Below are 19952 nucleotides of genomic sequence, written 5' to 3' on the forward strand. Positions count from 1 at the left end.
ATTATTTGTAAGTCTCGGCCGAGACAGCAAGGCATGGTATTCGGATCCGGGTGATGAGCCGGACTTGCACGAGCACATAAAAGGCGTAAGACGCTGTCAGGATAAGATGACAGTGTCCTTGATAACTACTCATTTAAACAAATCTTAAGAAATAAATCCCTCCTCAAGGATCTCGATACAATTATCTATCCCAGACTTGTCTTCTGAAGCAGCACTACGAATCCTCACCTCACCAGTTCCACACCACACACCACCACATCACGACCACCTCCTCACCAACCACCACACCAGCCAACAAACCCTCCCCCAAACCCACCACCGAAATGCAGATCCTCCTCCTAGGCGCAACAGGCCGCACAGGCCTCCTCGTCCTAAAAGAAGCCCTCGACCGGAACCACAGCATAACAGCCCTAGCCCGCAACCCAGAGTCCCTCTCCTCCAACCCAGCCGTCGCCAAACACCCGTCGTCCGCCAACCTGACCATCATCCAGGGGTCACCCTTGAACAAATCCGACATCTTGAAGGCCCTGCTGTCCACACCCCAGAAAGCCCCAGTGGACGTGGTGATAACAACCCTCAACCCCCGCCGCACAAGCGACAGCCCCTTCGCGGCCGTGGACCCGACCGACTCCCCGCCGCGGATGATGGCCGACGCGATGGCGGGGCTCCTAGCGGCGCTGGACGAGCACAACACCAAGACCAAGACCAACAACAACGATAAGAGGCCAAAGATAGTCGCCCTGTCCGCCCTCGGCGCGGGCTCCTCGGCCGCCAACACCAACTGCGTGCTGCGCCTGCTCTTCCGCAAGAGCAACATGGTGTACACGTACGAGGACCACGACGCGGTGGAGCAGGAGCTGGTGCGGCAGCGCAAGGAGCGCGAGGGCACCGCGGCGGGGGCCGTGCCCTACGTGCTCGTGCGGCCGACGCGGCTTGTCGAGGAGGGCGATGGCGCTGCAAAGGTATTCGGCGGGGACGGGACGGTCGGGGTGATGGCGACCATCTCGCGGGGCGCTGTGGCGAAGTTTCTGGTCGACGCTGCGGAGAAGAGGGATTGGGACTGGAAGGCGCCGATCATTGTTGGTTGATTTGTGTGATATTCAATTGTCTGATTTCTCGCCTTCTCTTTTGTTTGGTTATGGTCTGCGTCGTGGCGACGCGTGGGTAACGAGGCAAAGATACCTTGAGCAATGAGTATCACGGATTCATGCAGACGTATGTTCGTTGGACAGGCCATGTTTTTCTTCTCTCTTCTAGATGGTACATCGGAAACAAGGTTTTAAAAGAAAAGGGTATATAGGGTACGGATAAGGACAGACAGGAGGTCTATGGACAAGCGTTGGAAGCAAAACAACATGGATATCTAAAACTCTTCTTTCTCTGCCCGTGAATACACAACGTAAAATGCATGCCCCGAAGTATGCCCAGCCCAACCAGACCCGACCGGCCACCACCTTGGGGTGGGTATGAATCTTTTTTCGTGGGAAGAAAAAGAGAATGGTATCGAAGTTGAAAGTAGAGAAGGGAAGAAGTGAAGAAACTTGAAGGGTTCAAGGAATAGGGGTATCAAGTAAAGAATAATCCGAGAGAGTAAAACCGCGGCCCAAAAGAAAGTACTTGTAAATGATCGAAAATGGTTCAAAGACCAGGCGCTGAGTCTTTCAACTCAACTTCTGGTCCGGCACACCGGACCCGCCCACCATACGAGGCCCATCTTTCCCAGAGCACATCGACTAGCAGCCAGATTGGGCAGCGCTCTTCATTCTTGCTTCGGCCCTCCAATGTGAATGGCATAAGGGCCTCTCCAGGAGAAAGTCAGTTAGGTTTCAGCCATGGCCTGCTAAACGTTGTTCGCCCACGTGACAACCGGCTGGGTCTTGTCGGATAAAAGTTGTATCGCCCGCATCTTTACGTCGAATCGTGAAGGTTTGACGTAGCATCGCTCATGTTCCGACCCGCTCACGGCGAAATATCAACGTTGCCCCCTGTTCTTCTGATTTGCATCGTGTTGCCATGATGTAACACCAGCCTCGCAGTGACACCGCAAGCTGTCCTTCTCTTCGTCGCATATTATAGTCGATTTCAATGTGATGCTGCCAGCTCTTTGAAAAAAAAGAAATATCATGCACTTTTTCTCCAATATAGATGCAGAGTTGGACGGTTGTCTAGTTCAAGCCGACAGGGACAGTGGCAAGATCCCACTGGTCCATATCCCAGTAGGATAAATCGTCGAAGAACTGCCGAGCAACCAGACAGGTTAGCAAAACCAGCGTTCAATATGCAGCAGCTACACTGCAGAAAGAGCTGAGCATGGAGGCAACACTCACAGTGGTAGGGCTGTACCCCATGGTCCCACTACCAGAAGACCCATACGCGCCACCATCAAGTATTCCTGCTCCGCTACCGACACCACCGGCACTGTTGGACCCTCCGCTGCCAGGCGGCCCAGGCAGGCTAGCAATAGCCTCGGGGGTGGCGTTAAGTGCTGCGGACCCGGCATCGACAATGCGGGCGACACCTCTCGCAATACGATGCGCCCGCTCGTCCGCTGTCCCACCAGCTACGGAACCAAGCACCACTGCGAGCACCACCGTGTCCTTGAGCAGGTCGCACGCTGGATCGTCCTTGACCATCGCCGCGAAGCTGTCTAGGGTGTTCTGAACAGCGCGTGTCATCCCCTGGGTTGACCAAACCATGTGGTTGTCCAGCGCGTTGTTGAAGGTGATGCCGCCGCCACCGATTGGCCCTCCATCTCGCGCGTGGCTGTGTGCGTCTGGGCTCGGGAGCTGGCCATTGACTGTGGCCGTGGGCGAGGTTGTTGCGCTGTGAGGGTTGCGTGATTGCTGTTGATGCGATTGGCTAGCGAAGTGCTGCTGCTGCTGGCGTGCCAGATGCTGCTGCTGCTCCTCGCCGGCCAGCTTGATGAAGTGGCAGACACTAAATGCAGCCTGCATGATATCGTGCTTGAGGACAACGTGGTACATGTGGCTGACGTCACCGAAACCCGGCATGCGCGGGTCCAACTCGTCCATGTAGGTCAGCATCGTCATCGAGGATTTGAGGTAGCTGGTGGTGATGTGGGCAGGGCACTCGACTGTGCTCAAGGCGAAAGGCCGGTAAAGCGCCAGCAGCGGCCGGCGCACATGCATGTCCAGCAGGGCGCGCATGCGCCAGTCATTGAACTTGGCCCGCGGGTCCAGTGTCTGGTTTCGTCGCGGGAACAAGTGATTGACATCGTCCAGCAGCTGCTCCAGCTTGGTGCCACAGTCAAGCACCTCGTGGAAGTCGCGAATCGTGTCCAGGCGGTTGATGATGGTCGACACGCGGATGCGGTGAGCCAGTGTCCGGGAGGCGTACGCTTGCAGCTGCGTGTTGGTGTACTCGTCGATAGGCCTGGATGGTGGGAGGGTCTTCATCTCGGGAAAAATGTCGGTGTCGTCGAGATTGCTCGGTGGCCTGCACGTGTACTCGCCCTCACGGACAGCCCCAGGCAGGTTGCAGGCTAGCGCAAGGTGCACATCCATATCGGCTATGGTGTACCACAGACGTCGCCGCAGCTCGGCGTAGAAGGGCCTTATCTGCGGGAACTCGTCTGGGTCGCGATGTAGGCCCATAGTCATGGCCATCCGCACTATGAAGCCCAGCTGAGCCCACGACTCCTGGTTGCGTGACAGCATCATGCGCGATGCGTGGAGGTGCAGCACCTCGCATTGCAGCGTGTCCATGTCTACCAGCTGCTTGCCCCGGAGCCCATCGAGCCACGCCCTGGTGAGGGCGCACGCGGTCGGCGCGTTGATGCCGTCGGCACGATCGTGACTGAGACCCCGCGTTTCCGTCTCGAACCGCGCGCCCAGCGACAGCATACACATCAGGCGAGGGAGGAAGCCATCTGACACGCCCGCCTGGGTCCAGAATGCCTCGTATTCCGCCTTGAAGGAGGGCACGTGGACAACGCGATAGATGCCCTCGGACATGGATATGTACGCGTCCAGCAGCCTGTCGCAAGTTGCCCTACCCGGCAGGATGTCGGCCATCCTCTTCTGCACGGGCAACATCGAGTCCGTGAAGACTGAGATTGGCGCGAGCGCCCGCTTGTTCTCCTCCTGCAAGGCGCGGTGCACCTTGTGCAGCTGCTCAAACAACATCCTGATGTCGCCGCCTCTTGACTTGCTGAAGATGAACTCTCTGGCCTCGTCAAATAGGTTCAGCAGCACCCTCGTGCTGTTCTGGCCGAAAAATCGGGTCCGCAGGTTGCCCTTGACACTCAGGCTCCGGATCGTGGTCGGCGACCCCATGACTGCGGCATAAGCCGAGTAGGGGTTCCGCGACGGGCCCCATTCCGGTGCATGTGCGGCTCCTCCGGCAGTAGAGGCGGGGCTCGAACTGAAGACGAATTTTTCCAAGCGCTCCAGACGGGTGCCGAATTGTTCGAGGACCGACCCCGGCAAGCCACGAGGCTGCTGCTCGCCCACTCCGACCGTACTCACTGCCGCCCCAGGTCCTAGCCCCAGGCCCATAGGCCCCGGCCCTGCTTGCAGCTGTGGTGATGGTGCATCCAGTGGATATGGTGGAGCCGGCCGGTACTGGCGCTTGGCGGGCCTGGGAGAGGCCTCAACGTCGGAGCCTTCGGACCCTGGGCCAACTTCATGCTCATTTGCGTATTTACACGCGCGGTTGGACTTTTGGCATTGCGAGCAGGGGCAGGTCCGATCGCAGCGCAGCTTGCGCTGGCGGCATGAGTTGCAGCTCTTGACAGGGCGGGGCCGTTTAACTGCTTTGCCCGTCGAGCCGGGGCCGTCGAAGACCATAGTGGTCATGTTAGACGCCATGTTGGCGACAGGCGCCGGCCGCTCTGTCATGTGGACCGGGAAGCCTGGGGCGCTGGCTGCCGTTGTCGATGTGGGAGTGGTGGTAGAGGCGGAGCCGGATCCATTGTCTTGGACCTGGACCTGGACTCCAGGTATTGGTGTTGCCATGCTTGTGAGTGGCGAGAGAGCATCAAGCCCGCGGGGCGTATGCGAATCGGGACGCTGGACTGGGGCCGGGATCATGCACGTCGGGCGCCGATGCCAACTGGACGGGCGCGGGAGACTGGCTCGAGTCCGAGCCTGAGCTGCTTTTGTGTGCGACGGACAGCGCCTGTGCAGCCTCAGCGCAGCCTCAATTGAGCGCCCAGGTTTCGGTCGGCCGAGGTCCTTGCTGGTGGGTTCCTGAGAACGGTCCGAGATTAATAAAAGCAGGCCGCAGAAAAGATGTGAAGCCGGTCCACCGCAATGCTGGAAAGGCTGGAGCTCGGGTGAGGTGGGCGCCAAGAAGTACAATTCCGAAGGGGTGCAGTCAATGCAGTGCAGTGCAAAAAAGCTATGCAGTGCAAGTATAATGCGGTCCGGCGACAATGCAGGCCGATGCACAGCAAGGCGCAGGATTGTTATGCCTGGAGCGGTCGATGACGGAGGTGGTGGTCGGGGTTTCAAGTCTTACACCACGCGACGGTAAGGCAGGGTAACGCAAGACACGACGACTTGGCAGCTGGATGGGTGGTGAGGGAGCTGACAATAGGCTCCTAGCGCAAGACGGGATCGTGTACGGGGGCGCGAGGGTGTATGCGGTCGCGGTCTGGTCGTTGTCGTGGTCGAGGTCGCAAGTGTATGTGGCCGAGGAAGTATATGTGTCTGAAGGTCCGGGTATACGAGGGTAGGGAGGACAGAGAGGGGGATGGAGGGGTGAGGATGAAGATATCTCTGGCAGAGAGATATGTGAGTGTGCGAGTGTGTGCGTGAGTGTGAGTGTGCGAGTGTGTGAGAGCGTGTACACGGGTGAGAGGTGTGCGTGGGATAATAATATGATGGGTATCTGAAGCTCTCCCGCCTCTGGGAGCGCAGCCGTGTGTGGTGCGGCCGTCTGGGGCTTGGCTTGGCTCTGGAGCTGCAGTGGCTGTCGGCTCTGGGCTCTGGGCTCTGGGTGGGCTCTGGATCCGGCCCTGGCCCTGGTCCTGGGGTGCGTCTGCGTGGGCGTGTGCGACAAGAGGATATGCGTGTGTGCCCTGTCTGCCCCAGTTCGGCTCCGAGAGGTCAAGCAAGGGAGGGCTAAAAAAAGGGTAGTGGTGCGGTATTGTGTGGTAGGCGACGGAGAAAGCCGTTCGAGGACCAAACAAGCAGGGCAAGCTGTGCAGGCGTAGCAGACCCGTGGTGGCCGTTGAGCGCCTAGCCCCGGCGGAGACGTTTAAATCAGCACGTAATCTCTTGTGCGCCTCGTGGGTGTTGTACGCGCGCCGATCATGCTTGAATTAGAAATTGTGCTGTGGAGGTTGTGATGATTTGACGCCCGCGCAGGTTGTCGATGGCCAGCCGTGGTTGGAGATTGGACATGCACAAGGGAGATGAGATGGAGGTGCGAGTGGTCGAGTTGACAAGATGAGACGATGAGACTTTCGCCCGCCCTCCGGACTGGGACGGGGGGACTGGACTGGGTATCGAGGGAGTGTGGGGCCGGTCGAGGACGAGGACTGGGAGAGAAAGAGACTTGGGAGAGGAAACGAGGCCTCAATGGCCCAGAGTCAAGTCAGGCCGGTCGGTTGGGTCGGTCAGCCAGTCAGTCAGGTTCGAGCCACCACAGAGGAGAAGCAAAGCAAGGCAGGGCGAGGCAAGAAAAAAATGTATATCCCTGGACTGGATCGGCCGGTCCTGACAACCCGTTCCGGTCGTGTGTCGTGTGCCGAGTCGAATTGAATCGAGTTCAGTCGAGTCGAGTCGAGCTGGGCCTCTGCTCTGGCTGGGCTGGGCTGCTGCTGAGCTGCACGTATCAATCTGGTGCGGTATACTGTGGGTATATACCTGCCCTGAGTGTCGAGCCCTTGCTCGGTGGAATGGACGAGTGATTTTGAGTGCTGATCCCTTCTGCGATGGCTGGGTGAGTGGCCATCAAGCTTCTGCAGGTCCCAGCATCGGACTGACACTGGGCTGGTGTGGGGCCGGAGCCGTGCTCGCTGGCTGGCTGGCTGGGTGTTGGGTTTTGGGGTGGTGTGTGTACGTGCGTGTGTGTGTGTGTGTGTGTGTGTGAGGAGACTGGCAGATAGATGGATGCTCTGTTCCTGCTCCGTCCGAGCTGGAGCTTGGTACCTAGGTCCAGGTACCTGCTCAGCGAGTGAGCCCGACCGAGAGGAAGGCACGTTGAGAGTTGCTGCCGTTTCCAAAATGTCGGGCTCCACATCTGCAGTCCAGCCCAAGACTTGCTCCCAAGAGGGCAGTCAGTCAGGTCAGGTGGTAGTCTGTATCTCTGTCTTCTATCTGTCTCCTGCCTGACGACCTAGGTTCGTGATACATGCCTCGCCAGGTGCCTGGGCGACTCTTCCAGTCGTCTTCTCTCGTCCTTCCATGGTGGTGTCTAACTTGTTTTTCTAACTTTTCCCCCTCCATTCTCACCTATACACCAATGTCACCTCGCCCCTGTCCTCCATTCCTCTTACAGTAGTCCAGCTCGAGCCCACAGTTCAAGTGCCCGTCCGAGGCCCCATAATACCTCAGCTCTCGGTGCAACGCTGGACGGGCCGGGATTATGATTTCTCTGGGGCCCTGGACTTTTAACTGCTTCTGACTCGCCTTGGCACGCCGCCCTCGAGCCCGGAAATCTCCTGCGTTCTGGCCGACAATCTGATAATTGTCACCAGGTGGCTTCCCCAATGCCTGCCAACCACATGGCTAGTCTGAACCTGCGGGAATATTTCCCTCTAGGCTCCTGGGTGCGAGCCTGCGAGGGCTCTCCCCCCCACCGTCCTGCCAGCGGCAGCCCTGGTTGCCTGGTCCCTCGAGCATCGCCGCAGCGTTCCCAAGCCGCCTTGGAACACCCCGAGCTATCTCCACCGCGATGAAACCACGCTGTAATTATCAAATCGGGCTGGCCTTAGTTGCATTGCCTGAGGGCAGGGCGCATATCATCACCAACCTGGCCGACCCTGGTAGCCCTGGGAAAGAGCCGGACAGGCAGACAGGCAGACAGGCTGGACAGGCTGGACCGGCTGGACCAGAAGGGCTGACGCCAGACCCTGAGATTACCTCATGATGCGATGCTCGTCGATTTCGGCTGCAGAGTCCTGTTCCAGCTGCCGCTGCCCCATCTCCGGCCGTCTCCATCCCCACAGGCACACACGCCCACCACGCCCACGCCGCCCACGCCGCCCACGCCGCCCACGCCCACCGTTCCGAATCGCACTCTGCTGTCGAGCACGTTCCCACCGTTCGCCCCATCTCGCATCGCATGGTTGAATCAAGCAACTCTGGCAATTCCGCCGATCCCCTGCGCGAACCCAGCTCTCAACTCTCAACGACGCTGACACGCCCGCCCGGATACGTCCACTCTGACCCGTACTTGCCGCCGAACGCGTGTGTGTGTCCACATTGCTCACCCGCTGCGCTCATCTTCGAGCTGATTGGGACGACTTTGGGATGGATGACTGGCGTGCGACCCGCCTGCTCAGCAGCTGAGCAGCTTGGGCTTTTTTTACTCATCGCTTACCACGCACATGCTATTATTGCGTCCCTCACGTACAGATCGATAACATCACTGGTCATGCAGTTGCGAACCCTCAGCTAACGGCCCCACGTTGTATCGAGTCGTTCATGGCAGAGCACCCTAGGGTAGTAGGGGCCAATAAGCATAATGCACGCGATCCTCCACCCCAAACACGCTGACTGACGTTACATCCGCTGGCCTCCCCTCCCCGACCGTCTTTCGATCCTTCTTGCTCATGTAAGCAATGGGACACGAGGAAAAGAGATTTTCCTCGGTGGCCTTTACCACAAGGTCCCATTCTGGTGTGTCATCCCTTCTACTGCTCCCAACATGTGCCATAGGCTCATAGCATTGGTGTACAAGGCTAGACCGCTGCAGAGCCCTGTCACCCAAGACCCCAGGACTAATACCACGCTGCCCAGGAACAAGGCCCAACGGAGCTTGAAGCTTGGGGGCGCGGGAGGTCGTGCGTCGTCGTGCTGTCTGCGGCCACGGAGCCGGCCACCCCCTCCAAGGCCCAGCTCCAAAGTCGCAGCACCAGCCCACTGCATGCAGGGACTGGTCCTGTCCAGTCCTATGCAGGCGGCCGCCTAAAATGGTCAAACGTCGCGGCGTGCCCCTGAAAGACTTGTCTGCTTTTCTTGATGAACCCGCCCCCGTCCCATCCGGCCCGAATGATCAGCGCCGCTGGCACGGCCGAGATGGGGGGAGGGGGCTACTGGGGGACTGACCAAGTCATGACTGACACTGACAGGCAGCACGCAAGGCCCCGGAGCCACTGGGCGACAGCACCACGGTAGCAGCACCACGGCAGGTTGAAGCGGGGTGATCCGCCCGTCCGTGATCAGCTAGCAAGTAAGTGCTGGGCCCCAAAATCCGGATTTGCCGCCGTAGGGCATAGGCCTCGGCGCGCGGCATTTTCTTGAAGGGCTGGCTCATCTGCGCCTCAGCTCCTCCGGCCGTGGGCAAGCGACTGGACCCCACGCGCTAAGATGGGGCTTCGGCACGGGTGTCATGCCATGTTTTGCTTCTGTGAGTTTGCTTTTGCTGGGGCTGATCTCCAATGCCCTAGCTTTTCCTTCTGGGTGTCTTCTTCTGCCCTGCGCTGCAACCAAATCAAATACACACTGCCGGGGTCCACGGGCCAACCAAGTGTTGTAACCTCTTGCAGCCACCCGACGCCACCAGAAGCAGCAAGAGACGCAGCGTCGCAGGCACATCTAGATGGCATCGCCATCACACCGAGGTGCCAGATTGCCCCCAGATATGCTTAAAACCAAGTGCGTGCCATGCCATGGTTGTGCCGGCCTCTCGGCTCGGCTGTCGCTTTCCCGTCCATGGCCTTCCCGGACGGGAATCTATCCCCGCCCCCGTCCAGTCCGTTTCGCCAACATCTAAGGCTGCTGGGCCGCAGTCTTAATTTGTCCTCGGCCGAACCTGTAGTGTATCGGCCGCCAGCTCTTCCGTGGCAAAAAGAATTGTTGTCACTGTACACCTCACTGGCCCGTTGCCCGTCCCATCCCATCCCAAGAGCTGCAGCGTAACCGAATTCACAAGGGGATCATCCGACGGGAGCACAAGGCTAGTCTAAGCGATGCAACTCACACTTCCAAATCTCCAAGATGTGGGCACCAGGGCACCAGGGCAGGCTGGGCTGCCAGGCAAGTCTCGCCTCCGAGGAAAAGACGGACGCTAAATTACTGTTGCATCACATCAGCCAGCGACACGACACGACATACGGAGAGGGGCGGGACACTTCCGCCCCCCAGTGGATTGGACCCCTAATTCCCACAATCGACGTCGACATCGCGTAGTCTATATGCATGTCATAGACGAGCCAGTCAGCCAGTCAACTTTGGTTCTACTGACGTACAAGTAGTCGCCGCCCGGGCCTCGCCACCCCTTCCCGCGCCTGCATCCGGGCAAAAGAAACCGCGACGAGTCTCAGGCTGCAATTGAACACCATCGATGGTAACTTCACAGCCTAAAGAAAATTATGAAACAAATAATGACTGGCTATTCAAGCACGCACGCCACTCAAATGCCCGCGACCCGTCAACGGACCAGCGGACAAGCCACGGCACCTCATCACGGCACTGTTCGTTGGTCTGTTTCTTTTGCCCCCGTCAATTCCAACACTCAGTCGCCAGACGAGCCCGGGAGCAGGAAACAGAGCAGATCACGCCCGGACCAATCGTTATTTCCCTCGACTCATCAAAACACACAGACCTCAAGTCATCACGCACATCTCATCTCAACTTGCCAGAACCCTTGTCCTTACCAAGATAACCGTATATTACCAAATCTTGCCCATGCCATGTCCGCGCCCACCCCCTTCCCCATTTCCGTAGCGCCAGCGCCCGTGCCCGCATGCTCACTTCCTAGACGTCCAGATCACGTGTGACCCATTCTCCAGTTCCACATTGCCGTCACCTCAAATCCCCTGCCCGCATCCATCCAGCCCACCAGCCCCAAAACAGAAATCCATGGGCCACTCCCAGCCAGCGCTTGGGATTGTTCGAGTGGAGAGGATGGGAGGGGGTGCATGGATATGGGTATCGGGACGTGTCTGTGTGAGTGACGCTTGCGCCCTGGGCACGCCCAAATGAGGATGATGGCACCGCCGAACACTACCTAGGCAGGACTACAAACCAACTCCTCCACTCACCAACAGGACCGACCGTGAAGAGTTGTCCACCGGCCCCAGACGGCGGCCGTCTCAAGCGAGAACAACAGCAGGAAGCTCGAATAATTCTCCTTGCGCGCATCTCTGTCTCCACCTAGTTGGGCTGGCTCGGACTTACACGCTCTACAGTACGTGCGTACTCACACGTGGGGAATCAAATCACAAACCGGGTACGGCTGGCTGGACCCGCCGGTAGGCCTCCTTCAGGAGCCCCAACAGAAAAAGTTCCCCCGAGAAGTGAGCAGGACTTACGATGGAGATGGTAGCGACGCAGATCTTGAGCGACAGCGCGCGCATCATGAGCATTAGTAGGATGAGAGGGACTGAGGCACGCAAACACAGGGCTGATGCGTCCCGTGGTAGGTGTCGGACAATGGGGCCCAACCCCAAGAAGCAACGAGTGTCTGCACGGAGCACCCGGGATGATCTCGCGGAGCGGAGGGATTGAGATCAACGGTTCCGAGACATTGCGAAAAGTCACGGGCCAACCTAGGCACGCCAACAGATCCAGCAAACAGACATTATACGGAGCTTCCCATATAGGAAAGCTAGTGAGTGGGTAAGATTTCGCGACATACGTATCTAGGCGAAAAAGGCCCCTGGGAGGGTCCGCGCGCCGTGTTCATACCCTCGTGGCTCCACCCCAACTTGATCAACGTCCACTCTTGGGTAGTGGCCGTTGATTACTATTATCGTACACAAACCCAGTCGCTCATCCCCTCAGCTTTGCGCCCGCCTGGCCTCGCTTGAGCTGGCTGGGCTGGATACTCTCAAAGGTAGCCCGCCCGCCCGCTTGTGTGGACGGGAGAGCCGCAACGGAGCGCCGACGCCAGCGTTCCCGCGCGGGGAACGTGTTGCCCTCTTGCCGACGCGCATCAAACAGTCCACTTGCCTGGGTGCCCCACGGCGGAGACGAACCAGGAGGAAAAGGAGTACCCGTCGTAGATGCTGTCGGTGTCGCGAGCTCTCGTCCATCCCCTGCCAGACTGGACTGGATGGTTTGCTTCCGCTTCCGCGCCTGGGCCCGGAGTTCCGGGGCCGGGTTCGGCGCCGAGATTCGGTTGGGTGGGGGCGATGATGCCGGGCCCGGTCTCACTGTCCTGGTCATGTATTTGTCCTCCTGGCAGGCTCGATGCTGGGTTCCGTGCCCTTGCATCACCGGATCGCTAGTCTTTGCGGTTGTGTATTAATGCAAAAGTGTGTGTGGGTGTGTGTTTGGTCATGTCGATCACCCGTGACGCTCTCGGGGTCTCCTCGGGATCAACATCATCATCATCAGCCTTAGGAGCCAGGGAGCCAGACAGCCCTCGGGATGGCACACCAACCTATGCTTACGTCTATGTGGTTTCGTGTATGTTGCCACCCACCCCGGTGGTCAGTTGTGACGCCGATGAATGCATATTCTCCCTCGTCGTCGTGATCTGAGTGCCATCATACTGCAGACATCAATCATCATGGATGGACCAAGGGCCTCGGCTCTCACACGAGCGGCAGTGCGCCACGGGAAGTCCAGCTCTTCTCGGCCGAACATGACGGCATATGCGTTCTTGGACGTCTTGCCACTCCCAGGGCCCCGGAAAGAACCGTAGGCTGCAGGAACGGAGGCTGCATGGTCTACTGCATGCTGTCTGGGGCGCATGCGTGTTGTCTGGAGTTTTGCCGGCACGTTGATGCAGTACACGCCGCCGCCGCCGCCGCCCGGGGGAACTCACCACCTCCTCCGCCATGTGTGTAGGCTTCCTCGCCATAGCCGAGGCAGTCTGAGCCTCGAGCGCGTGTCCTTCCGCATGCGATGTCCAGGCTGTTGGGGACGGGGCGCCGCGATACGCAGGACCAAGCACCGAGCGAGCTCACCCCTCCCCTCCTCCTGGACATGTTGGCGATGTCCTCAGCACCAAGGTCACCAACAGACAGACAGACAGACAGACAGCCTGGCCAGTTGCGCGCATGTCTCCCTGTTGCGCCGTGCCCGAGGGTGCTCCCACGGAGACAGAAAGAATAACCCCAGACCGGGCGCGGCGCATCCGCCGTCGACCAGCGCGGCAACATCCACGTGTCAGCGCACTCGAATGGGGACGTCCCCCAGGGTATGGAGAGCCCAGGTAGGAAGGTTAACCAGGTATCGGTATTATCAAGCTCTTTTCTATCCGCTCCCATGGGCCTAAACCCCCTCGAGACCCTATCATTTGCCCCGGGTCATCCAAACCCAACCCACGTCTTGACAACGGCAGTCCAGTCTGTGGTTGGTTGCCAGACGAGACGCCCACCCATTCCATCCTCCCTCTCCTTCCTGCGGCGCCATCCAGGCCCGTCAAAACAAGACAAAACCCCCCTAGGCGGCGGCGGCGACCTCGACGCTCTGCGAGACGCCGTCGGCCTCGCCCGTGTTGACCTTCTTGCCCGTCTTGGCGATGGTCTGCAGCACCTTCTCGTAGGGCAGGTCGTCCTTGGCGACGACGGTGGCGGTCTGGTTCTCGAGGGAGACCTCGTACGACTCGACGCCTGTTTTTTTTTTTTTTTTGCCGCGTTAGCTATCATGTGTGTATGTGTGTGTGTGTTGTCCTGGGTTTTTGGTGGGGGAGGGGGCGCGAGGGGGGGCGGGCAACGGCTTACCGTCGAGCTTCTTGAGCACCCTGTCGATGGCGCCGGAGCAGCCGGAGCAGCTCATGCTGACGTTGAACTTGTAGGTGTGTGTTGAGGCCATTGCGGATTGTGTGTTGGTGTGATGTGTGGGTGTGTTGGTGGATTTGGGTGGTTGGTAGGGTTCGTGGAGGGAGAGAGTTGTGTGTCGCAGTCGCAAGGAGAGGAAAGGGAGAGCTGTCGTTGTCCACAAGGGTGTTTCGGGCGGGTGGTGGTGGTGGGGTCGCGGGGTAGGTGCCGTAGGTAACGTGTGCTAAGTATAGATTGCAGTTGTCCGCTTGCAGATAGACTCTCTCTGCACTGCACCTGGCGTGATGTGGTGGTTCTTCAGTAGAAAAGGGGCGATTCAAATACTCATTCGGAATAGAGGTTCGAGAGAAAGAACCAGAATGGGATTTGTCTTGATTATATATCCCCCCTTCTACGCGTGGCCTTCACACCGTCCAAGCTGAGACACTTTTTGCCAGGGGGGCCGGGCGAGGAAAAGGGTGGTTGATTAGAAATGCCACAGTGCAGTTGCAGTGTATTCATTTTGTACACCTGTCCCGTTCTGTCAACCACCAAGAGGCATTGTCACTCTCAAAACCGACCAGTCACCGGCTCTCCTAAACGATCACACCTGCTGGCCGCGTGGATTGCGCCATCACCAGGACCGTGTGAGGGCGGCCGGGGCCATCGCGCCCAACGGCCAGGGGGATCAAGGCCGGGTAAAACATGCTCAGTCTCGAAACTATGCCAGGGTTAGTCAGTCAGTCAGTCATTTATTTTATTTTATCTTCATTCTTTCCGGCTGGACAGTATTGTCTGATAACTTGCAAGTCCCTTTCAGCCTCGCCTCTGGTGGGTGTTTCTGGAGACTCTTGTGTGCGGGAGGCAATCTCGCTTGATGAGCAAGTATTCACAACTGGGTATTTTATCCTCTATATATGCGGCTGGGTGCATGCTGTGTGCACAATATGCTCAGCACGTAATACCGCATCGTTTTGTTTCTGTCTGTCCCCCGTCCCACAACGCTCGTTCGTGCCTTGCATGACGAATCCTTACTAGCCCTGCCGGCTTCCGAGTCTTTGTCTTGGTTCGAGGCCTATGTGTGTGTGTGCCCACTGCCCAGAACTGCCAGAGGCGGCCGAGGTGACAGCAGCTCGATCCCCATGCATGCATGCAGGATGTTGCGCATGTGGTGTACTCCGTACTCCGCAAGGCATGCAATCCTTCGGCGGTATGGATGAAACACACGTGTATCCCACACAGACTATTCCACTTGTGGTCATTTCGAAGTCGTGGAATCTTCCGTCGTTTACTTTGATTAGCCCCACAGCCTCAACCGTGGCCCCGCCCCGCCGGCTCCAGAGGCGGCAGGTCATCATCGTCCCCGTCATCCTCGTCCCCTCGGCCGCGGCTGGGGCGGAGCTCGGGTGAGTCCTCAGGGAACGCCCCAGGGATCAGGTCGGGCATATCATCCTCATCATCCTCATCGCCATCCTCCGACCCATCCGCCCACGGGTTGGCGCCCCCGCCCGCCAGCTCCCTGACCATGTCGTCGATCGCCTCGTCGTCCACTGCACCCTGCCCGCCCCGCGCCATCCACACCGGCAGGAGCATGTTGGCTATCCTGCCCAGCAGCCCTTGCTCCTCGGACCCGAGGACCTCGGCGGCGTCGCCATCCAGGTCGGCACCCAGCTCATCTGCGTTGTCCGGCAGGCCCTGCGCTTCCCGCTGCTGCTGGAGCGCCCTCTGCGCCTCCCGCAGCAGGTTCTCTATCCCGCCCGGATGTGTGTAGACACCCTCTGGCTGCTCCGACCTGCTCCATGGGTATTCCTGCCACTCGTTGGAGAAGATGTTCTCCTCCCTCGCGGGCGGCAGTGGGTCGTAGTCAAAGTTCGGCGACGCGTGGAGCATGTCGGTAGGAACCAGGCCCATCAGCTCCGGGGTGTTATCCAGGTAGATGAAGCGCCCGATGCTCAGCGGCACCTCGCGCGCCAGCGGCAGCGACTTGACGTCAGCCTTTCTCGCCAGCCCGCCCGCCTCCTTGAGCAGGGGGATCGCACCGCTCTCCTTCTTCCAGAGGTCCTTGGCCATGTGGATGTACAGCTCCGTGTATAGGGCGTCGTCGTCGTTTCGCGGCTGCACCCCCCAGACCGCCTTGGGCGTGTCGATGTTCACCGCGCTGCACAGCGACGAGTAGAGCCATGGCAGTGTCTCCATGCCGTGGATGAGATCCTTCAGCGCGCCATCACGGTCATTTAGCAGTAGTTTCGCCAGCACGACGCTCTGCCTGTAGTACTCCTTCATCGGCAGGTCGTACTCGTCGCTGTTGAAGTAGGAGGAATTGCAGAGCTCGATGAACCATTCGGACTCGTACGCGTAGATCGCGAGGACGTGGGTGAAGTTCAGTATGCCGTATTCGTCGTTTGGCGAGAGACTGAGGAACAGTTTCGTCCACTCCAGTGCGGTGTTGTAGGTTCCCTTCTGCATGAGGCTCTTGATGTAATGGTACCCTGCCAGCCAGAACTGCCTGTTCTCCGGCCGCTTGAAGTCGAGTCGCGCCACGCCCCTCTCCAGCTTCTTCCTGAACGAGGACAGCGTGACCCGCCCGAAAGTGAACAAAGCCCGCTCCAAAAGATCCGCCGCGAGGGCTGCGTTGGAGTCCCTGATCGCCACCTTGTTGGTTGTCACCAGCGAGTTGACGTGGTATGGGTTGTCGTGCACAAAGTGCACAATCCGCATCGGGTCCATCATGTCCACCAGGCTGTAGAACTGCATTTCCAGCAACCCGTAGCTCCGGTCATGCGTGAACCTGTACTCGGTCGGCTCCACCCTCTCGTCAGTAACAGCCTCCATCTTCAGGCCGCCGGCAGACGCGCGGGGCCAGAAGTCCTTGCCCTGCATGAAGGGGTTTTTCCTCAGCACAACGTCTGGTATCTTCTCGCCGGGCTTGCCCTTGAGGTACATCTCCATGTTGACGTCGATGTGGCCCCGCCGCTGGTTCCTCCGCCGGTCGTCCCGGGCCTGCGTCTCCTCTTGGCTGCGCACCGAGTCGATGGTGTCCTGGCCGAACATCGCCCTGAGCTCATTGATGACCTTCAGGTGGTCGAAACTTATGCTCAGGAGACGCGCCAGGTTGACATCATAGTGCTCGTGCGTCTCCCGGCCCGATGCATCTCGCGGTTGTGGTTTCAGGCTCAGCTCCTTGAGGGCCAGGTCGATCTCGTCCAACCCGCCCTTTTGTTTGTCTACCTTGTCCTCTGGTGGCGCATTCTCGGCCTTCTTGGCCTTTTTCTTCTTCTTGGGCTTTTTATTCTTCTTCGCTGGCGCCGGCTTTACAGGTTCCTCGTCCTCGTCCTCTTGCTCGACTACCTCCTGTTCCTTCGCCGCCTCGTCCTGGTCCGACTTGTCGTCGGAGTCATCATCGTCACCTCCTAGTGCTGCAAACCCGGCAAAGGCGCTGGTGCGAGGTCTGGGTGGTGCGACCTCCTCCTCTGACGATTCGTCGTCGTTGCCTGCGAGCTCCTGCAGCTTGAGGAGCTCCTTTTGCTTCTGCAGCTTCTTCAACTGTCGACTAGACATTGTTTCTTGCCGGTGCCTTGTGGGTGAGGGCAAGAGTGTGTCGTGGTCGAGAAGGAGCGTGGGTGCGGTCCGGGTGCTTTGGCCGGGTGTGGGATTGCGGGACGGGTGGAATTTAATAATGGAGGGGTCAGTCAAAAAGGCTCGCCGATGCTGTCATCGGCGACAAATTCTGGGCGGCACCTAACCCTGAACAGTCAGAGGCCCCCACCCTGTTTCTTTCAAAGTTGCCTAAGTACATGCCTAGGTACCTAGGTAGTGTCAAAGTACAGCCCACCTAGGTACTTAGGTACTGAAGTACTGCTCTGTTTTAATATGCAGGCCTATTTTTCATGGATACGGACGGATCCAATGGCCTGTTGCTGAAGTACCCTAGGGTAGGCAGGATGGTGGAATTCCTTATTTATATAGGGCAAGTACCTAGGTACTTGAGTACTTTCATTGCCTTGTGATTCTTGAACGAAAGCAAGTACCAACTAGCCCGACATGAAAGCTGGGCAGTCCGACTCTCAGCTGCCACTAAAAGCGAGCCAGCAAACAGTCAAGCCTTCTTTGCAGTGACGGTCTGGCGTCCGCGTCTCACGGTGCCCAACCGGCAGCTCTTTGCTGTTTGACAGTGTCCACATTGGTTTCGTTGCGGTAATAGCGTGATAGGCGTAGGGTCATAAATGCCATCCATGGAACAACCCCCCCCCCGGCAGGAGCCAGTCCTCTTTTTCCGATCGTGTCATCGAGACGGGTGAAAAACGCACCTGCTCCTGAGCCGGTACAGTCATCATGGTGCAGACCAGAAGTGGGAAAAGGGTGAAATTCACCAGGCAGGACGCCCGGTTGCAGTGGCGAAACCTACCTCTCATTGTGCAGGACCTGGTCATGAAGGAACTGGCCCAAGACTACAACCGTTGCTTGTTGCAAGACCGACAGTGCCGAGCAAATTATGCCGCCGTCAGCCTGCAGTGGCAGGAATTCTTCGAAAAGCGAAACTTTGAAAAACTCCTCTTGCGTCCTTCGGCTCTGCAAGAGTTCAACAATATCGTAAACCGTCGGTCGTGTATCGAGGAGGATGGAAACAGGAGACGGCAAAATCCACGTGCAACGACCGATAGGCATGAGTCCTCACCCCTGTCTTGCATGCCACCAATACGCCACATTTGGCTGCACGTCGACGACCTTCAAACGTACGATTGTGGAAGCTGCGGGCAAGGGGAAGGCGATCAGGAATCCTCCAAGTAGGTCTCTTGATGGGCTGTTTCTTGCTACCTACAATTGCTAACAGTCTCCCTACCCTAGCAACAACAGCATCTTCACCAAGTCTCTCTATACATTATTGTGCATTCTTTCCCGTTGGGAAAAGCGGGATCCCAATCACAAGCAGGAATTGACTCTGGAGCTCAGCGCTCAATCTCTCAGTGATTCACGCCATTTTTTTCAGGGCGATGCCGGCCTGCAACCCGATTATCCACATATGGGCCCTGTCAGTGCACAGAGGGACTATATCCTGCGGTACGAACAAGATATCACCAGCGGGGACAACACATTGACTGATCGTGCCCACGGCTATATCGACGGCCACTTCCACTTGCGTTCATTAGGATATCCCTTCAATCCTCAATGTGCGGCAGAAAGGGTTATAAAACCGCTCGAAATCGATTTCTCTCGTGTCCACTCCACAAGAGACAAGTTCCCCGAGGTCAAGATGATCTCTACCTTTCTTATTCGTCGACAGTTTCACCGTGAATTGTCCCCTCCCGCCTTTGGCCAACTGCTCCACGAGGCCTTGACTGGTCTGTAAGTATGAAATCCTTTTACAGCTGCGGTCGCTATCTTGCATTCGAGTCCTAAGGATGCATCCAAGTACCCTCCGTGCTTACTGACCATCTTGTTGCAGCCGTAACATCAGATACGAACGATGGCGTCTGCCGAATCCGACAGATGAGCAGGCAGCCCACATAGATCTCGGACACTTCAAGTTGTGTGAGGCTCGTACCCGCCAAGGCAAGGTGCATTGTGGCACATGCAGCTCGCCGTCCTCGTTGGAAGTCTTCTCTTTGTTCGAAGCTAAAAGCATAATGTCTCCCAGCCCGGGAACCTTGATTCCGCTCTTGGGCTCCGGGGAACTCTGGTCTTCACCGGTTCGAGTCCACGATTGGGTTTCCCGCCGCGCTGTTAATCTCAAGCACCTTTCTGTCTCGTTCACTATCGACGCAATCGATTTCTTCAAGTTCCCGGCTGATGCCTTTCCAAATCTGTTATCACTTGCCCTTACTTCCAAGAGGTATCTCAAACCCAAGGACGGCAAGCCTAGGAAGATTCTGTTGCGAGCCGCCATAGCAGTTAGGAAGTTACCAAAACTGCAGATCATGGAGCTGTGGAACTGCGAGAAGGGACGTGCGGCTATCTTGAGGTACGAGACAGCAGGTGCAGGCCTACTGTCTCATACCTGTCAGCTCACGTGGAGAAGCTCATGGTGTTCCGAGAAATCAACTATCGGGACTGGGGTGATGAAGGCTTGGGAGGATACGGCGCGGATGGCGTCCCGTCAGCTTATTATCAA

At 58.0% G+C, this 19952-nt stretch overlaps 5 protein-coding genes across 5 annotated transcripts; 1 reads left to right on the forward strand and 4 right to left on the reverse strand.

The window, feature by feature from the left end:
* Positions 1–323: 323 nt before the first annotated feature.
* Positions 324–1088, forward strand: KVR01_007546 (uncharacterized protein; the record flags this gene model as incomplete). Its single annotated transcript, XM_044786542.1, has 1 exon — positions 324–1088. One exon carries the CDS (start codon positions 324–326, stop codon positions 1086–1088), a length of 765 nt encoding a protein of 254 aa, XP_044643799.1.
* A 134-nt stretch (positions 1089–1222) lies between these two features.
* KVR01_007629 (uncharacterized protein) lies at positions 1223–6825 on the reverse strand. Its single transcript, XM_044788060.1, has 2 exons — positions 2328–6825; positions 1223–2237 (listed from the first exon to the last, which is right to left on the reverse strand). The coding sequence occupies exons 1-2, from the start codon at positions 5049–5051 to the stop codon at positions 2166–2168; spliced, it is 2796 nt and encodes a 931-aa protein (XP_044643882.1). The 5' UTR covers positions 5052–6825; the 3' UTR covers positions 1223–2165.
* Positions 6826–7430: 605 nt separating this feature from the next.
* On the reverse strand, positions 7431–9524 carry KVR01_007355 (uncharacterized protein; the record flags this gene model as incomplete). Its single annotated transcript, XM_044792086.1, has 3 exons — positions 7431–9143; positions 9261–9453; positions 9483–9524. The coding sequence occupies 3 exons, from the start codon at positions 9522–9524 to the stop codon at positions 8629–8631; spliced, it is 750 nt and encodes a 249-aa protein (XP_044643608.1). The 3' UTR covers positions 7431–8628.
* A 3774-nt stretch (positions 9525–13298) lies between these two features.
* Positions 13299–14288, reverse strand: KVR01_007311 (copper metallochaperone ATX1). Its single transcript, XM_044791026.1, has 2 exons — positions 13808–14288; positions 13299–13696 (listed from the first exon to the last, which is right to left on the reverse strand). Exons 1-2 carry the CDS (start codon positions 13896–13898, stop codon positions 13527–13529), a joined length of 261 nt encoding a protein of 86 aa, XP_044643564.1. The 5' UTR covers positions 13899–14288; the 3' UTR covers positions 13299–13526.
* Positions 14289–14557: 269 nt separating this feature from the next.
* Positions 14558–17501, reverse strand: KVR01_007437 (uncharacterized protein). Its single transcript, XM_044793728.1, has one exon. The coding sequence runs from the start codon at positions 17399–17401 to the stop codon at positions 15155–15157; it is 2247 nt and encodes a 748-aa protein (XP_044643690.1). The 5' UTR covers positions 17402–17501; the 3' UTR covers positions 14558–15154.
* Positions 17502–19952: the final 2451 nt, after the last annotated feature.

Source organism: Diaporthe batatas (genome assembly GCF_019321695.1).
Source record: "Diaporthe batatas strain CRI 302-4 chromosome Unknown Contig00008, whole genome shotgun sequence".
NCBI classification, from domain to species: domain Eukaryota; kingdom Fungi; phylum Ascomycota; class Sordariomycetes; order Diaporthales; family Diaporthaceae; genus Diaporthe; species Diaporthe batatas.